This window comes from Rattus norvegicus, chromosome 2, assembly GCF_021556685.1.
Source record: "Rattus norvegicus strain SHRSP/BbbUtx chromosome 2, alternate assembly SHRSP_T2T, whole genome shotgun sequence".
Classification (NCBI taxonomy): domain Eukaryota; kingdom Metazoa; phylum Chordata; class Mammalia; order Rodentia; family Muridae; genus Rattus; species Rattus norvegicus.
Window position 1 is genome coordinate 60,141,640 of NC_141535.1, and position 25,786 is coordinate 60,167,425.

The 25,786-nt window shown below is 41.9% G+C and overlaps 1 protein-coding gene across 1 annotated transcript; it reads left to right on the plus strand.

Moving 5' to 3' along the window:
• The first annotated feature begins 1,522 nt into the window (after positions 1–1,522).
• Positions 1,523–24,499, plus strand: Capsl (calcyphosine-like). Its single transcript, NM_001106417.1, is given in 5 exon segments — positions 1,523–1,661; positions 17,928–18,064; positions 20,243–20,420; positions 21,044–21,253; positions 24,216–24,499. Coding segments are annotated over 4 exon segments (627 nt in total). The 5' UTR covers positions 1,523–1,661; the 3' UTR covers positions 24,318–24,499.
• The last annotated feature ends 1,287 nt before the right edge of the window (positions 24,500–25,786 follow it).

Consider the following 25,786-nt stretch of genomic DNA (forward strand, 5'->3'; position numbering starts at 1 on the left):
AGAGACCTCAGATGTGGTCCAGCAATAAGTGGTTTCCATTTGGATAGTTTATTGATGCAGTCAGTAGTTTAAGGCATGGATGAGTGGCCAGTTTTAATCCCCTAATGGGCACAAGTAATACTGGAGAAGAAGAGGAAGAAATATGAGTTGAAAGGTAGGAAGGATTTCAAAATGACGCCTTCAGGGTAAAGCACAACCTTTGTAACGGGAGCTCAATGAGAGGGCCTGTCCTGGCTCTGCACACTGACAGCCTGCCATGGATGGAGGAGAGACTTAGCGGGCTCTGCCCCTCAAGGCTGATGTTATATCCCGGGAGAGGAGAATGATCGAATGCCTTCAGCCATGGTACCCACTGGTGACCTCACCAGGCTCTAATGGATGGTTCCGCTCCAGTGGTTACACAGTTAATCCTCCTTAAACCAAATGGGACCAAAACCGGACCCAGAGACATGAATCTGGGAGTGAAAGCATACCGAATCCCTGCATGGGTGAGGTGGGGACATTCTTGTTGGAGACATGGGGACAGGGGTGGGGGTGGGAGGTATGGGATGTGGAACTGTTGGGGTGGGGCGTAGACCGGAAGGGAAACAAAATATTGAGTGTAAATATAAATAAAAACTTACTTAATTAAAAAAAATTGTTAAGTACCATTTTCTACTGAAAGGGGACCTGGAAATAGTGTCTGACCCTGAAAGAGGAAGAAAAAAAAAAAGGAAGCTTTTGAGCAGGTGGTTGTTAACATGGAATACATCTCATTTGATGTTTATATAAAATCTCAGAAATTATATTGTTCATTTTAATGATATTAAAAGTCAACTACCACACTTGCCTGAGTAAAATGCACAACAGAAAGTGGACCAGAGGCCTTTCTAGAAAGTTCTGGTCCTGGTTCTGTCTCTAAATTCAGAATAGAGGGAGCCAGGGGGTGGGAGTGTGGAAGGCCGGTGGATGTTACAGATACTCAATGCAGGAACTATGGCTTAGATGATTTCCCCCGAAGCAAACAATTAGCCTGCTTTTGCTCTAGCAAACGTATTGCTAAGAACAAGTGTGAAGCGAATGGAGAATAAACGGTAAAGTTACAGAAGCCAAAATACTGTGGGAAAATACTTCTCAGTGTGCGAATGTAGAATAAAAACGAGGGCGCTGCCTGTAATTGCTGCTGCTTGCTCCTAAGGGTTGTGGTTTCCTGGTTCACCTGGCAATAAGCCACCAGGGAGTCAGCCCTGAAGAGTCAGGAGGGAGCTACCTGAAGCAAGTAAGGCAATTTACCAAACATTTCCTTTTAAAACGCTGGATACCGGTTCTGATGCTGTTTTAGAAACCAAACAGTTGCCAATAGAACTTCCGCCTGTCATTTCTTCCAGAACAAACAGCTTGGGCATTCATAGTCACTGGGATTTCCTAGGTAACAAGGAGTGTAAACTTGAGAAAAGGCAGCACCAGCATAGGAGTGACAGCGAGCTGAGCGAATCAGAGCATGAGTTTGCTTCAGTGTTTCCCAGGCCATCCAATTAGAACTGAAAGCCTGGAAAGGCAGGGCCAGCAAAGGAAGACAGGTAAGAGGGAGATACAGGACCTGGGAGGAGACTAGAGTCCCAAGGTGCAGAAGTCCATAGTTTCAGCTTGAAGCAGCCTGGGGCTACAGATTAGCATTTCAGGTAACTAAATGCTTTTATTCATTCTATTAACACATTCTTTTGTTTCATTTTTAATGATGAGGATCTGTTATCTAAAAGAAAGTTAAAAGTCGGTGAGAATTGACGTCCTGAAGAAGCCAACCCCTAGGCTGTCAGTGCCTAGAGAAAACAGCTTGTCTTTAGGTGTAGACTCTTGGAATAGATGCTCAGATAAAAATTAATTCGTTTAGCAAAGGCAAGGGAGACAACACTTTCAGAGTGGTGCCTATTTGCTGGATTATTGGATGAGAAGTTTCTTTAATGATTTGCAATAATCATCCCGATGGCCACAGACAAAAAGGAGCTTAGAATTCTGTCTCCAACTCACAAAGTGATCAACAGATTTAGCATTATTCCTATTTATTCTGTGAGGTAAGTTTGTAGTGATTATACCATATCCTGTGAATTGATGACAGATACAGGATAAAAATTAGAGTTTTTAATTTAAGTTTTTTTTGTGGTTGTTATTTGAGAATTGTGTACATTAGTACAATATTTATTTAATAACCACCTCCTACTTTCTCGTCCGTTTCCCTCACTGCAAATTTATGGCCTCTTCTTTCTCCTCTAGGCCTCTCTCTGTTTCACTTGGGCATGCGCACTTGCGCACACGCTCTCTCTCTGCGTCTGTCTCTGTCTTTGTCTCTCTCTTACACACACACTCACACACACACACACACACACACACAGCACTAAATGAACTCATTTAGTGATGCCCATAAGTACACATGTTTAGGGTTGATTGCTTCATGTGGGATAAGCTATCGGGGAACTCCTCTCTGCAGAAAATGGATTCTCCTTGTCTCAGTCGCCATTCATGGGCTGTATCTCCTTTCCTTATGATTATTTTAAAAAAATATTTCTTTGAGATTATAGTATAACTGGATCATGCCCCCATCTCTTAGCCCCCTCCAATCCTTCCCATGCACCCACTTTGCACATTGGTGATGTGTTTCTCTTGCACTAACATAGGTAGACTAACATAGTGTATGAACACTAAGCATATTCTGGTAGCTCTGAGGGTACCATCTATGCACGCTATTATGCAGAAGAGACTACAGGACCCCAGTACTGTGGAGTGTGTTCACAATATTACACATCTTAGTGAACCTTTGGAGGGATTAAGAATAAAGGCACACTTTATGACTCTGATCCAGACCAGCAACTGAGGCATCTTTCTCTTTCAGTTCTATTAAGGCAGTGCCATTTTAGTAATGGTTTCTATGGTGATGGCGATGGACAAGGCAATGGGCACATTTGTGATTGGAAGGCATAGGTACTTACCTTCAACAGAAGGAGAAAGGAGGGTGTTAGTATGATCTCTGTGATGATGAAGCAGTTGACACATTCTGGAACTACTATTCCTGGTGTTGGGGAATGTAAAAGGCACATGAAGCCAATGCTGTACAGAGGGATGAGGAAAACATACTTTGAAAGCCATCCTTCATCACAGTAGGCAAGCAGCAAGCAAGAGTTTGGCTAGCTCATACTTTTCTTTAGGATACCGTGCATCTTGAGTGATTTATCCCAACTCTGTTAGCAATGGACTGCCTGTAGCTCTTAATCTAGGGGTGATTCCTTGAGAAACTTCCCTCATGCACACTGGCAAAATGAGAAGTTTTGCTACAGAGTGTTGACCTGACACTTACAAAACTATAACAGAGAGTTGATCTGATTAATGATAAGTTGTAGAGTACCTTAAAGAATGTAAACCCTTCCACCAGTCTGGAATGTAACTTAACTATTCTAGGTAATAAGTTCCTCTTTTCAGAGCTCTTTCTTTTTTCCTCTCAAACATCTTGTTACCACAAAAGGCTCCTTAGTTTATTAATAGCTTCACATATGGAAAAGTAGATTTCAACTCATTTGTTTTTGTCTTATGTGAACAGATGATAGTGATCAAATATATTGCAGTGAAGAGACTTTCATGACCATGGGAAACCTTATAAAGGAAAACTTTTTATTTGGGGCTGGCTTACGGTTCAGAGGTTTAGTCCATTGTCTTCATGGTGGCAGGCATGGTGTAGCACAGGCAGACACAGTGCTGGAGGGGGAGCTGAGGATTCTACATCCAGATCTGCAGGCAGCAGGAAGAGAAAGACAGACTAGGCCTGAATTTAGCATCTGAAACTCCAAAACCCACCCCAGTGACACACTCTGTCGAACAAGGTCACACCTCCTAATAGTGCCACTCCCTATTAGCCTGTGGGGACCATTTTCATTCAAACCACCACAAAATCCAATCCAACTTAATACTGCAGCATTATATTAAGTGCTGAGATATAAGGATAAGGGGGAAATGCTGCATATAGTTCTTGTTTCAAGGACTTTACAAGCTAGACAGACGTGTAGTGTAATATGGACCCTGTTTTGGACATAGATGTTCATAGTACATCACAAAATATTTCACTGTGGTGGCAGTGACTGTGTGAGGCTTCACCAAAGTGATTATCTAAGGATGAGTAGTATTCCCTAGGCTAACGAGAGAAGGTGTTCCCTAAATGTGACTGCATATACAAGGACAAAAAGTTATGATTACATCATTCCCCCAATCCTTTCTTCCATCAAAATTCTCCCATACGTCTCTCCCTGCTCACTTTCCAATCCATGGCCTTTACATCCCACTAATTGTAGATATGTCTGTCTGTGTTCCTCTGACTGTCCCCTCTTCTGCAATGATCTTTGAGCCTTAGGTGCAGGAGTTGTGTTATAGATGGATCGACTGGGACTGTGTTTCACAACTCTGCATTTTGATTGGTTGTCTTTTTTTTTTCTGTCTGTTCCAAAGAGGATTTTCCTTCATGAGACATAAGGACTGCAGCTTACACGTGGGTGTAAGGATAAATATTTAGAGTGCTGTTAGGGGTCATGCTGGTTTAGTAAAGTGGTGGTTGTAGGTTCTCCTCCGAGATCCATGGCTTCACAAGCCCCGGATAGTTGGTTAGGCTTCCAGTATCAGAAATGATTTTCCTCTTGTTGAACAGGCAGATCTTCAATTGCAGAGTAGTTGGTTACCGCCAAGGTGAGCATGACACTACCATGGAGGAGTGCTGCTTACTGGCTTGCTCATCATGGCTTGCTTAGCCTGCTTTCTTATAGAATCCAGGATCACCAGTCCAGGCTGATGGTACCTTATAGTGGTACCTTCTAGGACCCACCAGTGGTATAAATGATGACGCAGGGGCTTTTTTATATTTTAGGCTAACATTTAATTTAATATGAAAACTAAATAGCTTAGACCTTCTAGCTATGTGCAGTCTCCCAGCCAGCTAGTTAGCTTAACCTAACTAATCCTGGTACCGTGTCCCACCTTATGGCTCTCCCTCTCTGCTCAGCTCTGGGCTGTCTGTTCACCTCCTTGTCTGCTGGAGAATTTCTTGCATTTCTTCTCTCAGCATCCATCTGTATCTCTGTCTCTCTGTCTCTCCCTCTCCCTCCTCCCCGCCACCCCCTTTCAGAAATTCTGCCCTCCATTTCCTGCCCAGCTTCTGGCCAACAGATCTTTACTACAGCCAATCAGATGTAATGTAGATTGCCACTAGGCAGCTGAGGAAGAATGAATTTAAAATATGAGACTGATAGTGGGCCACAAAAATGATAATAGCAAGATCCTAAGAGCACTTAGTTCTCTGCCTGTATACAATTAACAATGGAATATACAGAGACAGACTTTCACACAATGAACCCCAACAGTAACATCCGAAATGAGCTGTATAGAAAATGTGTGTTCATTTGTTCAGGTTGATTCTGTCTCTAGCCATTTTGCTGAGTTTATCATTTCTAGAAGTGTTCTCGTAGAATTTTTGGCATCTCTCATGTATGATATCATATTATCTGCAAATAGGGATTGTTTGACTTCTCTGTTTTCTATTTGTATTCCTTTACTTTTTTCTCTTCCTTATAGCTTGACCTAGTGCTTCAAGTATGTTATTGAAACTGAGTGGGCAAAATGGACAACCTTGTTTCATTTATTACTTCTGTGGGGTAGCTTCAAGTTTTTCCCCATTTATGATGGTATTGGCTGTGAGTTTCTCATATAGAGCCTTTGTTACTTTGTGGTATGTTCCTCTGGTACTACATTCTCTAGAAAGTTCATCGCGAAGGCACCTTGGCTTTTGTCAAAGTCCCCTTTTGAAAGATTGAGTGACTTTTGTCTTTAAATCCATTTGTGGGTTATGCCATTTATCGACTTATGTAGGTTGAACCCTCTCCACATTTTAGAGATAAAACCAACGTAGTCATAGTGGAGATGGTTGAAGCATGGTAGATAGGTTGAGTGATTGGTAAAACACTAAACATTAAGGTGGAAACCGGTGGGAAAAGAATGGACTCACGTGCCTGAGGCACTCGGGGGTGGGGTTGGGGTTGTGCCAGATGTTAGCAGGAGTGACCAGAGCTGCCTCCATTGAAGGATCACAGTCATGAATGAGCTGATTCTGCAGGGAGCTGGAGCTGGAGTTCACTGTGACCTCCTCCTGCACCTGATATGTTAATGTCTTCCACTCACGGGCTCCGATTGGAAGCAGAGATGTAGCAGTGTTCACTGGGGGTTTACTTGATTTGTTATTGATGTGGAAAGGCCTGGCCCACTGTAGGTAGCGTTTTCGGGCAGGCGGTCATGATTGTATACAAACACTATAAACATAAGCCTGAAAGTGACCTCGTGGGCAAGCAGCATCCCATACCAAGGTTGTTGGCCTTCCCTGGCTATAAGTGAGCTCTCTGGTTAGAGCGGTGTGGATTACCAAGCAGGCCAGCTTTCAAGTACGTGTTTGAATGCTTGGCCCTGACTTCCCTTAGTGGTGGACTGTAGTCTGTAAGGGAAGCAAGTCCTTTTCTTTCCCCAGCAGCCCTTGGTCAGTATTTTATCAGAGATAATGACGAAGTGATATTGAGAGGCTACTCGGTCAGTTTTGTAATGCAAGGAGGATTCTGCAAAGTCTGCAGGTATCTAGGTATCTACAGAGCATGCGCAGTCCTGGCCTCTTGCAGCGACTCTGTAGCGGTGGCAAGACGTTGCCTTGATAATTTCTTTTTTGCCTTTAATGTTTTATTTTAAAAATAAACTATATTTTACTGATTTTTCAAATAAAGGCCTTTTTTTCTGAGCTGACAGAGACATGCTTATGTGTCTACATAAAAATAGTTAAGAGAATTTAGAGAGGCAGGTTTCTGTGTTGCAGAGACAGACAGGTACTCAATGAAGGGATCATTGAAAGTCGCCTGGAGACTGTGGGAAAGGCCACATGATGTCTCTGGTATTCCCATGAGATTCCCTTTATTCCTGATAGTCTGGGAAGATTTTCCCATATGTCTTAGGCACTCAGCATCTGCTTCTCCTTCTGGTCTGAGAATAATTGCTCCCCATCTTTGTATTTTGCACAATCTAAAGGCAGAAGAATAAACTTTCCTAAGCACTGCACTTTAGAAGGTGTACTCTGAGATCAAGGCAGTCCTCAGTTGGGGAGGATGTGGCAATGTGTCACTCCCTTGGGAAATGTCTCCTCTGTGGCTACAACGTGGGTTGTCAGGAGGAAGGCCAATCTCCTCCAGGAGCCTTGGCGTTACCTGATTTGCTAGGCATGGTTTGTTCAAATTTTTGTCCTAGATTTTATATATTCTGTGGAGGTTACAAGGACTCTTTGTTGACAAGACAGTATTTTCTAAAAAGTAATGTGTAACTACACACACACACACACACACACACACACACTATATATATATATATATATTATTTATATATATTTAAAATCTTGTCTTGCTCTTAAACCCTTGTACATTCATTTTCCTATTTTGTAAAATGAGGCTAACTATGTTTCCACTACTGAATGCAATTGTAAGTTGAAACTGCTAAGAATTATTATCAGGATCTACTTTATACCAAAATAACCTCCTCTTTTCCTCCTCTTCTTTTTCTATTAATTTATTTCAACCCGGGACATGATGAGAGTCTTGGCATGCTTCTGGAGTACAGAGGAACACTTGTCCTTTTCCTTTCACCATGTGGGTTCCAGATTGAACTCAGGTTGCCCGTCTTGGTGGCAAGCATGTAGCCACCTCACTGGCCTCCGATAAAAACAAAACAAAACAAGACAAACAAAAGAACAGCGCTGTTTAGAATAGACTGGTTATGAATAATCTGCAAAACACAGTTCAGCCACAGCAGGTGACCTTGATGTAGTTTATATGCTAAATAATGTTTCCTGTTGCTATTATTTTGATCTTTGACAGATCATTTCTTCATAAGCCCAACAATAAACAGTCACATTTTACCTTTGTAGGCCCAGCAGGAAGGTAGACACAGGTCCTATATAAACACATCTGTGCACTGATTTCCAATAAATCCTCAGTTACAGAAGCAGGTGGCGGGCCAGATATGGTGTCCAAGCTTTGTATATTCTTGAGTGAAGACCATTTTTGGTTATGTTTGTGTGAACCCAGAGTATCTTGTTATAGGTTGATCGAGATTCACCATGGCCATGAATACATTTTTAACAAATAAGAGTACTTATCAAATAATGGGCAAGACCATGGACACTGTCCAGGAACATGCTGGAAATTCCAGATGCTCGGAATATAGCTCTGGCATGTAGTACAGGGTTTATAAAGGAAAAATATCACACACACACACACACACACACACACACACACACACACACACACACACACTTACAAGGCTTTTGGAGGTCAAATTAGCTCGTATCCTACAGTGTCTACTTTTACAACAGACATTCTACAGATGCCTCAGTTATCTCCAGTAAGCAGGCAGTATTTAATAGCAGAAATAGCAGTTAGTTCCCAGGACCCATTGTCTGGCAAGAACAATAGAGGCAGTACAATTTATGACCATGGGCAATTTCTTAAGATTAGCTCAACTATTCTGGGGAAGTCATCTATCTTAGATCAGTTCACGGACGGGGGCCTTTCACAAACCATCAGCTTACAAGCTGAAGCAAATTTCTCATGAATTCTTTCAGTACAAATCGTGAACATGTTATTCACTATCACAATCTCAGTTTTAGAACGTGGACCAGTATATAGTTTGAAGAAACAGTGGTTGGAAAGTGTGATGCCATTGCTGTGGTAAATTCTGAATTTGGTCTTCTTCATGTAGGTCCTCCACATGCCTGTACAAACCTCAGATTTGTAGGACACTGGTTCTGAACCTTCCTAATGCTGTGACCCTTTAATACGATTCCTCTTGTTGTGGTGACCCCAACCATAAAATTATTTCATTGTTAATTTATAATTATAATTGTGTTATGTTTTGAACAGGAATGCGATATCTGATATACAGGATACCTAATATGTGATCTATGGGGTCGTGACCCAGAGGTTGAGAACCACTGCTGTAGGCAGTGTCGAGGAAATAAGCTCTTCTAGAGCGGCAATAGTCTAACTTTCTGAAATAGCTGCTTCTTCTGCCAGCAGTGGCAGAAACTGTGGGCTGCCAGTTCACTCCCAAGGCTCCTTTGTATGAACAGAAACTTGGGGTCTGGCTTAGATGGCAGTGTCTCTTGATCTTTCCTGCTGCTTGGAGTGTCCCGCCTGGTGTTGCTTCTGTTATTATGGACTTTTAGAAATGAGTATAGAAGTGACTAGGATCTTGGGACTACGGTGACTGTTTGGACCATTTCCAAACTTTTGTACATGAAAGGAGATCAAAGTCTTACTCCTGGCAATGCGTAGTGGCCATGCTAGCAATCCATCCAGATATACCATCCCCACCAATGTTGCACTATGACATCAGATTTCTATCTTCTAATACTTTTCCATTTTCTCAAAGTGTCAATTAAGGTTACCAAAACCTCATTGGATTTGTGGATGTTTATATATTTAATCTTATGTAGACAAATGGTTCCCAGATAAACACTGTACATGATTACCCAAGTGCCTTAGTGTTTTAGGTGAGTAATGGCTACAAAGACACAAATGCTAACTGGGGTTGTAACTCTTCCTGTATTTGAAAATGTTGAGGAAAATCTTTGTCCTTGAAGTGGATTAGAACCCACTGCCTGAGACTAAGCCTTCACAGCTCTGGAAAAAAATGTTGCTTGCTTGTTCACATTAGCATAGTATTGAAACCAGGGAGCTTGGAAACATTATCTTTATTTTTTCCTTTTTCTAGGCTTTATCGATCTATTTTAGTGTCTTGTGTACAAATCTGGCTACATCTGTGCTCACTTTGTTTCTTTATGAGTTTTCATCTGGAAGACTGATTAGATTCAGAATAGGTGGTAAGTTCTGTTCTGATCAAAACCCCAGAGACTCAAAGTCAGTCCACGAGGAGAGAGAGATGGTAGAGGAACAACAATGAGGATGTTCTCCACTTATTTCCTCACCACTGCCTGGCTGTCCCAAGGGAACTCAGTGTGACACAATCTAAATGCAATCTCTGTGTTTGACTAAGTCTGGATTTTCCCTTCCCATTTAAGTTATAGGAACCCTTAAATGGCATGATGAGTACATTTCTCTCTCTCTCTCTCTCTCTCTCTCTCTCTCTCTCTCTCCTCTGTCAAAAGTCTTAAAGAGGCTAATATCTAACAAGTAACATTCTGTTGAGAGAAGAGGTTTATAATGGAGCAGTACCCCTAACACTACCCCTGCCACAGGCTAATTCTTAGAGCAGCTCATCATCATACTCTGTAGAGTTTTACCCAGATCACAATAAATATCTAGAATCAACTTAAACAAAATCATTGTGGGAATATGTATTTGCCAGTTATGTCAAACAAGAATACTTTGGGTGTAAATATCAGAAGACCTGATCATCAACAGATTAAACAAACAATTTAAATCATGCCACAGTACCCTGGAGTCAGGTAGTTGTGGGCATTGGTGAAACAGCTCTATGGTATTAGTGTTCTAAGGTGTTATAGATATGAGCCCCCAACTATACCCTCAGGAATATGTAGAAGCTGCTATGGCAAGACATCATAATCTAAATCAAGACAGAAGAGATATTTCAGAGTCTCCCACATTCTCATTTAGATCTCACTGGCTAGAACTTGTTCCTAAGGCCATTCATTGGAAAGTGCAGTATATGAGAGAAAGAGGGACATGGAGTGATGGTGAATCAGTTTTCAGTGTCCAAAAAATCAGCAGTATTCAAAATGAAGAGGTGAAACTTTCCCTACAAATGCAAAGGCCATTAAGTGCTTCCTACATTGCTACTGAGTAGCACAGACTAGATATTCAATAAGCATGTTGAATGCAGGATGAAAACCAGGGTGAGACAAGGGAGGTGCATGGCACAAGTGTTAAGGAGATAGATAATTATTATCTCTCTTCTTAATGGTGGACAAATGCTGGGTTAATTTTTGTGGTCTTGAAAATAGAGTGACTCCTTACACATTGTGCTCCAGGCCCTGTGTGCTCCTTTAACATGGTCCCCTGTCCTTGCATTAGGAGTACAAAGCCCAGTTGAATGAATAAAAAGAAATATCAAAAAATGAAGTCATGAAGTAGATATTTTATAATGATGATTGTGCTGGCTAGTTTTGTGTCTAGTTAACACAAGCTAGAGTCCTTTTGGAAGAAGAAAGCTCAGTTGAGAAAACGCACTCACTTGATTGGCCTGTGAGCAAGGACTTGGTGAATTTTCTTGATTGATGGTGATGTGGGAGGGACCAGATTACTGTGGGCAGTGTCACCCTTGAGCTGGTAGTCCGAGGTGCTATATGAAAGCAGGCTGAGCAAGTCAGTGAGCAGCACTCCCCCATGGTCTCTGCATCAGTTCCTGCCTCCAGGCTCCTGACCTGTTTGAATTTCTGCCCTGACTTCCCTCAGTGATGGGCTGTGCTATGGATTGTAAGATGAAAAAAAATTCCCATTGCTTTGGCCATGGGTTCTCTCATAGCAACAGAGACCCTAAGACAATGATACCTTAAGAAATACCTTTCAAATATGTTCCATCACAAACATAAAGATTAGTACTTAATTTTCACCCTAGTATTAATAGAAAGAGTAAAGGATAGACTTCTGAAGAATATAGGGTTCATGGCACCATTGCATTGAAAGGACAGAGAGGGTCTCACCAGTCACTAAACTAGAACTCTAGGGGATAAATTTATTTCTTTATAAATTATGCAGTCTGTGGTATTTTATTAGGGGGGAAGAGGAGGGAAAGAGAGAGGAAGAGACCAGGAGCATATTTAAGGAACCCTATAGAATAGAACTTAGAGCAAGCATTGGGCCTAGTCAGTCAGAAGGAGAGATGCCTTTAAACTGTTATCTCTGATCTCAGCTTGAGCAATTTACTAAACCTGAGACCGTATCAGAGTAACTGAAAAGACAAACTTGTACTGAGAAGCCAGCCTGCCGCTGTGTGGAATGGATGGGCAGGCTGTAGACACCCAGAGGGCAGTCCACTGCCATGCTATGTAGCAAGGGGGAGTGGAAGACATTCAGATACTAGCCCACCCCCATAAGGCTCAGGTGGCATTAGACACCCAGAGGGCCATCACCCACCTGCCTCTCCACAGTGGGAGCCACTATGATATGCAAGTATGTAGTGGAGGGATGGGACATGTACTGGCTGGTTTTGCGTGTCAACTAGACACAAGCTGGTGGTATCACAGAGAAAGGAGCCTCCATTGAGACCCAGCTCTAAGGTATTTTCTCAATTAGTGATGAAAGTGGGACGGCTCAGCCCATTGTGGGTGGTACCATTCCTGGGCTGGTGGTCAATAAGAAAGCAAGCTGAGCAAGCCAGGGGAAGCAAGCCAGTAAGCAGTATCCCTCCATGGTTTCTGCATCAGCTCCTGCCTCCAAGTTCCTACCTTGTGTGAGTTCCTGTCCTGACTTCCTTTGGTGATGAATAGCAATGTGGAAGTATTGTTTTGTGCAGGAATACAAACCCTGACTAAAATGCAGGCTTTCCCATTTCTCCCATGAGGTAAAACTTGCTTTCTTCCCCAAAATAACTTCAAGCCCTTCTGTCTTTATCAGTAGTCACTTGCTTTGTAGATTGCTTTCCTACTCTACTCTTTTCATACAGAGCAATGTTTTAAAGCTGTGGAACGATTACAGTAATTCTATGTCTTTTGTTTTTGAAATAGTCTAATGTGATGGAGTGGATGCTCAACAACTACAGAAATGCCTAAAATGGCACTTACGGGGCTGGGCTCCTGCGATTGCCACCCGCTAGGGTGATTTTCTTGTATCGCACATTCCCTGGGCCTCAGGACACTGGGCAGTAGGGGGGTAAAGGAAGACTGGAAGAAACCAAATAAGACTGGGTCTATCACTGTGGTGCACACCCAGGAGTGAAAGCTTTTTCTCCTCGATATACATTCCCAGGTCCCACCCCTCTGCTCTGTCTTCTGTTGAATAAGTCTCCGTTGAATAAGTTTGCCCTCTACCTTCTGCATCTTCACAGATTGACTCCTTTCTCTTAATTTTATTTGAGGAGGCCAACACTGCTTCAGTTCCCTTGACCTCTTGTTAAGGGAACCAAGGGCAGGATTTCATTTTTGAGGCTATAGAAAGACATCTTTTTGGTGTTAGTAATAAACTGGATGTGGAAGAATTTGGTGTTTTACGCTGTGTGGGCAAATATAGTAGAGAGAGCTCTTCAGTGACTGTGTCTATTACTGTGTTTATAAGTTCTTTGTTAGGTAGAGGGGGAGAGGAGGGAGGGATGCCAAGGACCAGCCTCAGCTTGGAGAAGGGTTCTGGGAGAACAAATGACTCAAAGTCAAATAGTGGGTGGAAGCTGGTGGCCTATGCTCTGCTTGAGACAGCTTTTCAGCTTGCTTTCCCTCTGATCTGGAGATCTCTAGAGAGCTCTCTATGTTCTGCTTGAGACAGTTCTCCAAGCAGCTCTCTCTTGCTCTTCTAAAAAATGTCTTTGGGTAGCACATTTCTTCCAGATCAGAATTTACACATCAATCCAGTCATTTACTCCAGGTTCCCTTTTGATTATTCAGTGAATCAGCACCCTGTGGCTCCAGCCCCTTAATTCTTAGAAGGTAGCAAGCACACTTTTTTTTTTAACATTGCAAAAGTATTCAGGGATCTGCCTGCCTTTGTAAACTTACTTTGTCCTGAAATTCTGATTGCTACCACACCTGGGCCTAAATTAGCTCTGTCCCAGGCTGACTTTGAACTTAGGAATCTGCCTGCATTTGTATCTTTCTGACAAGCTGGTTCATAGTGCCGCTGCTGCTTCTGTTCTTCTAGATCTGTGAGGCCCCTAATTTTTTTATTTCATCCTTATATTTTTACATAATTGAGGAACTATTTCAAATAATATATATTAAGTGCTGTCCTGAAGGTCCCAGTGTTTAACCATTTGCTGAGACATTAGCCATACCTTTGTCTCCTGGACTCACACTGTCTCTAATTTTCATTAAGTCATTAACATTAACATGGAGGACATTCCTTGGAGGAGTGTGAAAATACTTACAACAGTATACAAACAAGCTCTTGACAGCCATAGACACTGTGGAGGCCCAAGCCCTTTGTCCCTGTCCCAGGGGAAGGAACAATGTCATTCTGTCCTCACCAAGGCCATGCAGATCAGCAGAGGGGGGAGGGAGGGAGGGGTAATTCACTTTGCAGCCACCAGGTAGCACTAAGACAACCCAAAGTAGTGGAGGAGAGCAGGTGGGGCCTTAGTGAATCTTTATTCCGTACCAGTTAGCCTAAACAGAACCTTTAAGAAAGGAAAGAAGGAAAGAAGGAAGGAAGGAAGGAAGGAAGGAAGGAAGGAAGGAAGGAAGGAAGGAAAATTAATGCAGAGCAGACCTGATAAATATGTATGAGAACACTTTGGAAAAGAACAACTAATAAGAATCATGAAGTTTAAATAAAAGAAAGAATCTGAGGTATAGAAAAAGTCACATGTCTACCTTCATAAGAAGGAAAATAGTACAGATAAAAGAAAGACATACTTGTCTCTATTTTATCATCTATCTATCTATCTATCTATCTATCTATCTATCTATCTATCTATCTATCCATCCATCTATCCATTTGTCCATCTGTCTATTTATCTGTATGTTTAAAAATTACCTTATGGTACATATCACTCTTTTCTCCCAATAGTCAAATTTATCTTTATTGTATAAAAAGAAAGGAAAAAGAAGAAGAAATGTTCTTAGAAGCAGATCCCTGCATCTTCAACTTTCCACATCCCATCTGGCAAGAATGCTGGAAATCCAGGCTGAGAACTCTGTCAGGGTCAGTCATCTGTACAAAAGAGCAGTGTTGTGAGGCAGCCTGCTCGGGACTGGTGCATGAGGTTTCTTTGAGGCTGGCTATTCCACTCAGCCTCGGTCCCAGATCTCCCAGTCATTGCTTTCTGTTGCTCTGTGGATGTCCATTGCCATTGTGGTTATGACTGGGTGACAATAGGGAGAGGCAGAGGCAGCCAACAGCTCTGGAACCCTAGCCTCCTTACCCCTCAAACCCCAAGTTTAGTCACTTGCCATTTTAAATGAATCCATCACTGTTCACAGGGTCCAAGCAGCATATTGGATGCAACAGGCTCATCCTGGCCACATACTATGTCTTCTGTACCTTCTCTACACTGTACCCACAGGGTTTTCTACGTCACTGTTCTTTGTAACCACTGTGGTCCACCTCTATCTCACAGTCTCGTCCTAAGCTCTCTTTGAATGGATACCAGTTACCTGGCTGGTTTTATTCTTCTCCACATCTCTCCTTCCAAAACTTCCTTTTAATCTCCACCAGTCTCCCATGGTTCACCAGTTAAGACCACTTGCTGCACTTCCCCACGACCCAAGTTCAAATCTCATGTCAGACAGCTCACACCTGCCCATAATCAGCTTCAGATAATCCAGCTCTCTCTTTTGTCTTCCTTGTGACATACATGTACACACACACACACACACACACACACACACACACACACCAGACACAAATACACACACAAATTAAATAAAAATAAACATTGGCCAACTTATGTCATTGACTCTTTTGCTTTGGCCAAAGTGTGTGGTATAGCAGTTGTCCAAAATATGTACTGCTCTGCCTTGTTGGACCCTCACAGCTCTAGCCTCGATAATATTTACCTTTTATTATGAGTAAAATGTAGGCATTGTTTCCTTTCTGATGTCTCAGAAAGTTCTTATGCTGAGCTGTGATAGCCGTGTCCTCCTTGTTGAAATGAACTGTAGCTCAGCAGTGGACCTAGAGGGGGATTCTAGGCTCTGAAGGCCGTCTGTGTCCTATATTGACCCAAACCTCGCAAACTGGGCAGGCGTAATGAATCTCTCAGACATTTGTTGAAGGCATGGACGGAACTGTGGCTCTGACAAGGGTACTGTACATATGATGAGCCAACACATGGTGGTGCTGTGGCTACAGGCATCAGTAGGCCAACTCCAACCTAACAAATTATATTGTGCTCAAAAAAGGGGTCTTTTGGATTCTTTAATGGGGGCTGTGATGTCAGTGACATCATGTTATCATATCCAGAGGCTGCGTGTGTCATTGAAATCTCGAATTTCTGAGTGTGTGCTGCCTTTCTTTATCAGAAGTACTACTGTATCCTGCCTTCCTCTCAAACCCCAGGTCCTGAAAACTTTTTTGTTCTGTTCTGCTTTAATACTAGACCTCAGCATTCAAACCAAGAGTCTATGCTATTCAAGAGCTTGATTCTTTCAGGTTTCCCTCCTACCTTCTGTTCTGACAAGGCAAATTGAAGAGAGGACATGACAAAAACATACTGTGTTTGTTGATAAATCAGAGAAGGAATATGGAAACTTCAAATATGTGATTAGCTGTAATTTTCCCCCTGAATTTATCAAATCATATTCAGAGATATCAGCTTACATCTTCCCTGGTAGAATTGGCCTCAGTTGGCAGAAGTGAGTAGAGCCGGATTCCCAGTATCTGGTCTTCCCAAACTCAGCTTTTATTTGCATAAGAAAGGGCCAGAAAAACCCACTTTGAATTTCTCACATATTGTTACATATGGTGGAGGAGAAAGAACCCTGCTAGGACTCAAAAGCCCAGTGTCTACTGTTTGAGAGGACTTACAGGAGAGTTATTTTACCAATCTGTACTTTGGTTCCTGCTCTGGTTTTATTATGCACCCGCCATTCGTGTGTTAGAAGCTTAATTCTAAAGTTTATATGCTAATGGAAGTTTTGAGTAGGAGCTTTGAGATAAAATTAAGGTTAAAGGAAGTCCACAGGTAGGGTCTTCATGATTGCTACTGTACAGCGTGACAAAAGAGAAAGGGACCCTGGAGTTAGCATGCTTCTGCTGCTATGGTAAGTGATGCCCTCTGAGTCATGATGCAGTCAGGTGCTGCAGCAGATCCTGGTGCTGTGTGCTCCCTGGTCTCTACTGTCATAAGCAGTAGACAATGGAGGCTTTGGGGGTAAACTCATAGTCACCAGAAATGGGATTAAAGAGGTAAAACCAGAGCTCAGGTCTTTAGGCTTTTGGTCTTGGACTCTTTCCACTGAAATAAGAGCTCCAAGAACTAAGTCAGGACCGCCCAGGTTATGTTCTTCTACTTCTGAATATTTACTACACAAAACACAAACAGATGAAGGGCTGTGTGTGTGTTTGTGTGTATGTGTGTGTGTGTGTGTGTGTGTGAGAGAGAGAGAGAGAGAGAGAGAGAGCACTCTGCCTTGTTAGAGTTTATGAATTACTGCTAAGCATCATTAACACTCAAATTGAGAAGCCCAGTGAAAACAGAAGTAACAGAAGTTAGCATTTAATCCAAGTTAGAGAATATTAAATGAAGAGTCAAAGGCATATGGAGCATTATAAATAAAAAGAATATGTAGCACATACAATTTGCTCAAATAAATGAATGCTGAGAAATTCACTGTTAACTAATGGTCCAGGATAAATGATTTCTGGCACTTCCATATATATGCACATCCTGATTTGTTTAAACTTAGCTTCCTTAGCAGCTTCTGAACTCTCTTATGTCCCTTTATCTGGCCTCTTTCCCTTCTCTATAAGGATCTATTTGTATGGAGGAAGGAAGGCTTTGGAAGGGTCAAAGCATATTGGGAAATGGCTGTGTATTTAGTTATTGTGCACAGTGAAGAGAGCAGGTGTCCTTGAAACTTAATAAGTTGCAAATGAGCCATGCACACAATGGGCAGAGTTAAAAATGGCAAATTCTAGGAAGCTTGAAGTTATTCCCTGAAGGCTAGTAGACAGAAAGCTGTAAATTTCCCTTTGTCAACTGCCCAGCCAGAGGTAGGCAGTAGAGTGTAAACTCCACTAACATGCTGTGTATTTTCCTCTTAGATGGCAGGGACAGCACGACATGACCGAGAGATGGCAATCCAGTCCAAGAAAAAGCTCTCCACAACCACTGATCCTATTGAGAGACTGCGATTGCAATGCCTGGCCAGGGGTTCTGCAGGCATCAAAGGACTTGGCAGGTAGTATGTTGTCTTAGTTATGTGTCTCTATTGCAGTAACAAGACATTATGACCAAGGCAACTTTTACAAGAAAACATTTAGTTTGGGACATGTGGTTCTAGAGGGTGAGTCAATGACCATCATGGTAGAGAGGATGGCAGCAGGCAGGCAGGCAGGCAGGCAGGCAGGCAGGCATGGCACTACAGTAGTAGCTGAGAACTCACACTTGGTCCACAAACAGAAAAGAAGGAGGGAGGGAGGAAGGGAGGGAAGGAGTGAGAGGGGGAGGAGAAAGGAGAGAGAGGGGGAGAGGGGAAGAAGGGGAGGGGAGGGGGAAGAGAGGGAGAAGGAGATGGAGATGGAGAGGGACGGAGGGAAGGCAGGAGGGAGGGAGGGAAGGAGGGAAGTGCTCTTAACCTCAGAGCCATCTCTCCACCCCAGCCCACTTCTTATAGAAGGAACATTTATTCATTAACTCATCTAGTTGAAGACTATTAGTAGGGTTGTTGCTACATAGTAAGCTTATCACAATGTAAAACAGATGGCTCATAACCCATGTTCAAGTCTGTATGGTGTGCTTAGGCAATATTCAAAGTGTTCTTTCTGTTTTTTAAAATATATGCAATGCAAAGGAGTAAGAAACTGAAAATTTATTTATTTTTTTATGTTTTGCATTGCCGTTCTGTGTAGATGATCACATTATGGCATTTTAAACATAAACATATTCATCATCCATTTTTCTATTCCTTGCTGGTCTACTTTCTCCTCACCGTCAGGCATCAGCTTCTTTGTCATTTGCATCTGAGTCCCTCATGGCAGGACTAGCAAAGAGAAAGCTGTAAGTTGTAACTTAGAAGTTGCATATTATTTTAGATTTAACTAGAACTAAGGGATCAACAATGTAGACTTTTATTGAAAAGTGAGACCCGGAGCGGTAATAAGTTACATTCAAGTTTACTTAGCTGGTGTTAATGTGGAGATAGAAGACAAGCTCATTTTTTGAAATCCTAAACGATAATTCTGTCTCTTATGAGTGAAAAACATGATTCTTGGGGCTTGGGCTATGGTGGGAAAGAAGAGAAAGGGTGGGAAAGAGTAAGATTATAACTGTGCTATGAAACTCATAGAAAGACCATAAGAACCACAAGATTAATGAGAAGATATATCATCTTCCATAACAGTAGCAAGTACCATGTATATGGGATGTTTAGATTCCAATGTGTTTCTAAGTAGAGGCTTCCTAAGGACAAAGTAGCATCCATCAGTTTATGTGGTCAGTGCCCATAAGGTAGAGAAATTAGAAGCCTTATTTGTGCTCAATATTAGGTTCTAAAGATTTTTGCCAAGATTAATATGGTAAACTATGATTCAATTGCTTGTCTACATTTTTTCTTTTTTTCCATTTCTTTATGTAGAAGACAAGGAAACTATGGGTTTATTAGCAAACATGAATTTCTGTAAAGGTTTTTTATATTAGTAGCTGGTCATTATTATAACAAGCCTATGAGGAGAAAAAGTTCATTTTGGCTGATGGTTTCTGAGGCTTCAGTCTAGGATCACTGAACATTATGACTTTGGGCCTATGGCAAGGCAGGGCCTCAGCCCAGGACACAGACAGTAGGGGTAAAGCTGCCTCTTTTTGGTGGCTGAGAGGCAAAGCACACACACACACACACACACACACACACACACACACACACACACACCAAAACAAACAAACAAACAAAAGAAAACAGAAAACTAGGCAGGGTCCAGACAGGGTCCAGGTTAGCTATGTCCCTTGCAAAGGCATGACTGCCATCCTCTGACCTCCTTCCACGAGGCCTCTGCAGACATCACTAACCTCCAACTGCACACGGCCCCCAACAGCCAAGCCTTCACACCTTGGAGCTTCAGGAGACAGAAAAGATCCGAACTATTGTCGGTGCCACACACTTAGAATCAAACAGTGTAAGTGTTGCTTTCTCTGTGCATTTGTATGTCCATGCACACATGTGCTTGAAGGTTTGCTTTCCAGTATGAAGTGCCAAGGAAAACCTCAATGCTTGACTATGAGGCTGAAGAGGAAAACGTAAAACTTCTGTGTTGTACTTCAAAGACAAAGAGGGGCGGTTCACTCTTTGCATCTTCACACACATCGTTTTTGTATTTTTATCTATTTTTTTGCTATTATTTTTGTATCATATTGTTATCTTCAGAGTGTTTCGGATTATGGATGACAATAACAACCGAACCCTTGATTTCAAAGAATTTCTGAAAGGCTTAAATGATTACGCGGTGGTCATGGAAAAAGAGGAGGCAGAAGAACTTTTCCGGAGATTCGACAGAGATGGAAATGGAACAATAGACTTCAATGAGTTTCTTGTCATGTTAAGAGTAAGTGTGAATCTCGGTGAGGATTCAGCATTGCTAGTGTAGCAGAAGCCAGGGGCCTTGAACCAGACTGATCACTCATTGAATATTTGTAAGTGAAGGAAATTTGGACAAATGGGTATATTGTGGGACATATTGTGACAGACCATAGCTTCCGAGATGTGATGGTTGTTGTTTCTTATTCATTTGCTTGTTTTAATTTCTGGTTTCTTTTGAGGGGGGAAGTTGCAAGGACAGAGGGCACATATGAAGAGACAGGGAGAGGAGTGGGATTGGGGTGCGTGATGTGAAATTCACAGAATCAATAAAAAGTTGAGGAAAAAAAGAGTAAGTGTGGTCCCCAACCCTACTCCCATGGATCAGTATTTTCTGCTGAGGAGTTTGGCTTTCTTATGCCTCGGGTTAGCTACTCCAAGGCTTTGTTTCCTGAACTTGCTAGTACATCTCAGAGGGTGTGGGCAGAAGACTGTGAAGCAGTTGAGGCACTTTATGAAACATCTCACTGAGTGGTGTGTGAGCAATTTCACATCAGTGAGGGGAATAAGTAATACCATCTGCTACAGAAGAGATTCATTTGCATGTGTATTTCTCCATGTTTTCTTCTTTTTTTTCTTAAATTTATCTAGCCCCCAATGTCCAGAGCCAGAAAAGAGGTAATCATGAAAGCTTTTAGAAAGTTAGACAAAACAGGAGATGGGGTTATAACCATCGAAGACCTTCGTGAAGTTTATAACGCGAAACACCATCCAAAGTATCAAAATGGGGAATGGACGGAGGAACAAGTCTTCAGGAAGTTTCTGGATAACTTTGACTCACCCTATGATAAAGATGGGTTGGTAAGTGAAAAAGATGAATCCAAATGCAATTTATCTACCCGAATTAAAATTGTAAACGAGAAATAGGTTCCGAGCCTTACAAAGCTCAACCCGTTGACACCATAACTGTTACAAATAGAAGAAAACATTTCTTTGGGGCTATATGAATGGTTGAAGACTAAAGGGATAAAATATTCATTTCAAATGGGTGATGAGACAGCAGTCTCATCTTGGTAGTGGATCCATGAGCTACTAATTACTTATCATGGAAAATGTGTTGTTTTAAACACCAGCTCATCTCATTGTTACCGTATTCCCCATGTACAGGTAGCTATATTCTTATGATGTAGATTACGGTAAACAAATGCTTGATTTTAAATGGGACCAAGATGCCTTTCGGGATGTTCGGCTCCTTTTACTCTTGCACCAAGGAGCATCTTTCGCCTTCACACTTGGCTGTGTGAAAAGAGGCTGTCGGCAAAGGGAATCCCAGAGAGCAGAATTTACCCTGACTCACTCTGTAGTCAGTTTTGAGATTAGCTTGCACATCTAAGTTCCAGTGAACTTCAAGGCAAAAGCAGCTCCATCTTCATTGGTCATTACCTTCAAGAATAAAAATGTTCTATACCGGGAGAGCTGGAGTAAGATGCACAAGCTGCCTGTTGAACCATTTGGAGGCAGTTTTTAATCTTAGATGACCCAAGATATGGGAAAGGGAGTTCCTCAGCCTCAGCAGCAGAAGTAGCAGCAACAAGAAGAGCAGGACCTTTGAACCTTTGGGCCATACCAGAAAAGATAATTGGGACAGTGACTAGGAAGAGGTAGTGCTTATGATAAGAAGCAGCAAGCCTCCTCCCTCTGCAGGGAATTTCCCCCTCCCTTTCCCATAAAACCTGATGACTTGTCTTATTCTCAGTGGGTGTGAGGTAAGAAAAGGAAGTTCCCTTCCTGTTGACATTTTGCAGGCAGACGTGGAGAAGTCGCTGAAGTAGTGTCTTGTAGGTTGAGGAATTGTGACGGCAGACACAAGAAGAGTCCCAGCTTCTGTTGGGCAGCCAAATGTCTCCGACAGAAGTAACAGAACAGTGTGTTTCCTCTACTACTGCTGTCTTTGATCTGCAAGATGTCAGAGAAAAATAGCCAACTGCCATTTCCCCTAATAGCTCAGCTCTACATGAGTCCCTGTTGTCTCTGGTTCCTTCTGCAGGTGGTTCCTCTTTGTCACAGGGGAAATGTCACTGCCCTTGTCTCTACCAAGTCCAAGTAGCCATTTGTGATTCAACTGATTTAACATCCCCATTTCATCCCCTTCTGACATTTACCTTAATCAGCCATGCTGATCTCTCAAATTCTCAAAAGGTTATTGAGGGTTTTTTTTTTTTGTCCTTCGGTAGTTACAATGGTTGATATTGCTTGAATATCATAAGCCTGGTAATGCTGAATATTAGTTGTTCATTATCATTGGCGGTGTGTGCGTTAAAAATGGAGATTACTGGCTGTACTGAGGAACCACAGAACCCGACATTTAGGAAGATGTACCCTAAGTGTTTGCATATTTAATGTATGCCCCATTGGTGCTCACACACACCCATATTTGAGATTCTTGCATCTAAATCATTTTAAAAAGCTTATTTTTATTACTAAGCAATATATATGTATATATATATACAGCCTTATTTAATATAACAATAAATCTGAACAATATTTATTGGACACTTGTCAACTGGCTATTGTGCTAAGGCTTCACAGATATTTAATAGACATAATAAATATGTTCATCAAAGTGATTTAAACTTTTGTGGGTTCTGGGAATTGAACCCAGGTGTTCTGAAAGAACAGCCAGTCCTCTCAGTGCTGAGTCATCTCTCCGGCCCTCAAACTTTTATAGTTTTAATAACATCCAAAAAAATAAGATATTGTAGATAAAGAAACCACCCTATGACAAACACTTTCACATAGACAATAAGTCCCACATGTATGTTATTTATTTGTATTTACAGACTCATGACCACAGATCCACTATTCACTGAATTCAGGGTCATTTTCCCTAAAGTCTTTCACTGGTCTTGAGGGAAGAGGTTTGGAGAAGATTACAGATCTGGTTAGCCTATTGCTTTTTGTTTTGTTTTGTTGAATTTTTCTGCTGGTCAGTGAGCCCCAGCAGTACATGAAAGAGATGCTAATGGTTCCAAAGATTAGTGGGACAGATCAAGCTGTTACAGACTAGAAACAATTCTTCAGTTATTTATCAAGTTCCTTTCTTGTGATGATTTTATCTTTTGGCCTAGAAGTTGCCAACTCCTACTAACTTATGAGACTTCCCCATCCCCCGCCCCAATAGTCCTATGAATCCTGACATGGATAAACACATCCGCCAATATTCCAGGCAGCAGTCAGTCCTATGCAGCGCACAGTGGAGAAGCTGGGGAGGGCTGGGAGGAGAGCAGCAGAAGGTAATGCTTTTGTTTACTCTCAGTCTTGAATGGAGAATTCACACTTGAGAAACACAAGCAAACAGCATATGCTTTACTAGAAATCGCTTTCTTTTGTAGGACAAAGCATTTGTTGAAAGGTGAGAGACATCACTTATCCTGACATTAGACGTGGCCTGCTTCTGACATGTGCCAGAAGGATAGTACTAACTGCAGCCGAAGGACATATATTTCTTATTCTGAGTCTAGTCTCTTGTGTCTGAACTAACAAGCCCCAGTTCTTAAAGAAAAGATCTCACCCCATGACTCTCTCTCCACTTAAGATGACTTGGATATTTTCAGGTATCGCCTCTCCTCCTGCCCTGAGTCATTCTCACCATAACCTTTAACTTGGTTTCATCTTTACTTTTCTTTTAGGTTTGTTCCTCAGCTGTAACCACACAGGAATAAAGCCTTAGTGGATTGCCCTTTCTCTTCGCAGGGATTGAAGGGAGGCCTCCATTAAAACAAGAAGCAAAGTGTTCTTTCTCTTTCTGACTTTCCCACTACAGGTGACCCCTGAGGAATTCATGAACTACTATGCAGGTGTAAGTGCATCCATTGATACAGATGTGTACTTCATCATCATGATGACGACTGCCTGGAAGCTCTAAATACCTGTCCCTGGAGACCAGGCCATGTATGCAGTCACGTGACTCTAAGTGATTAAACTCTACCCCCTAACTCAGGACGATAATTTTTTTTCACTGTTCATTGCACAGGCTCTTCTCTGCCAACACACTGTATTTTCTAGGGCTGACAAAAGGACAGAAATAAAGTCACTAAGTAACTATGGGCTTGCTTCCTTTGAAACTGTTTCCTTAGCTCTAAAATACGAATTATTAAATTTGCATCTCCGAACTTCCAAACGCTGTGGCTGATTCACACCGGTGCTTAACCAACTTTGGCTTGTCTACCTTGGTCACAAATGAAATCTTGAATATTCGAATTATGATCTCATGTTTGCCCAAAGTAGTATATTTTCACCTTTAAGCCAGGTATGAGAATACCTTTACCTGTATAGTTGTAAACTCTTAATGGTTTTAGTCTCAATTTGGGGAATTTGAAAGAAATAATATACTAGATTTATAATTTCTCTAAGTGAATCTGTAGTTTCACTCCTTGGAGTCTGTGGAAGCCCTGTTTTGACAAACAGATTGAACATGACCATTGGATTCTGTTGTTTTTTTAGAAGATGGATGTGAGAGTGGAGGCCATTTCTTTGAATACTAGACCCATGGCTGTTCAGTACTTCTCTGTTGGAGTTCTGAGTCTGGCCTGGACTCTACCACTTTATGTGGAAGAGCTTCACTGTGGTAACTAGCAAACTTTCATGCAGTGTTTAACTCTTGTCTGTTGTCAGCCAACACTGCTGACAATTCTATCCACCCAAAGAGCATGGGTGTGGTGCAGACTAAAATCAAAGAACATTCCAAAGCAGAGTTTCCATCTTGACACCTCATGACTCCAGTCTTCCTTCTCAGCCCTGCTTGTTTATCATTGACATGAGCGCCTCAAGCCATGAAAAGATAAAGGATACAGGAAGCCCCAGAAATGAGAGAAACAGAGCCTCGAGCTACATACAGTTCCTATTCTAGGTGATTTGTGCTTACAGACACAGACAACACAGTGAGCAGCCTCTGGTTGTAGTGCTGCGAGAAATTCTACCTGCTTTGGTTGCTTGGAAGTCTCTTGTACAGACCCCTTTCTGTCTGCCCTAGGCATTGGCTTAGGAACATGTATTTGGTGTCTTCAAGATCTTATGACTTTAAGAAGCTCCATAGAGTGGGTCTCAAATCACTTAGTTTTAACTTTTACCCTACCCCATTACTTACTTATTCTTACACACTTCTCTAAGTTGATATTAGGTATGATATCAATTTAGAACCTTGGAAACAGTGTTCTAAGATGAGAATTATAGCAGTTCTTTTTATTTTTTCTTTTCTTTATTTTTTCCAGAGCTGAGGACCAAACCCAGGGCCTTGCGCTTACTAGGCAAGTGCTCTACCACTGAGCTAAATCCCCAACCCCCTATATCAGTTCTTTATTAGTGTATCTTGCTTTGTTTCTTGTTAGGAAAGCT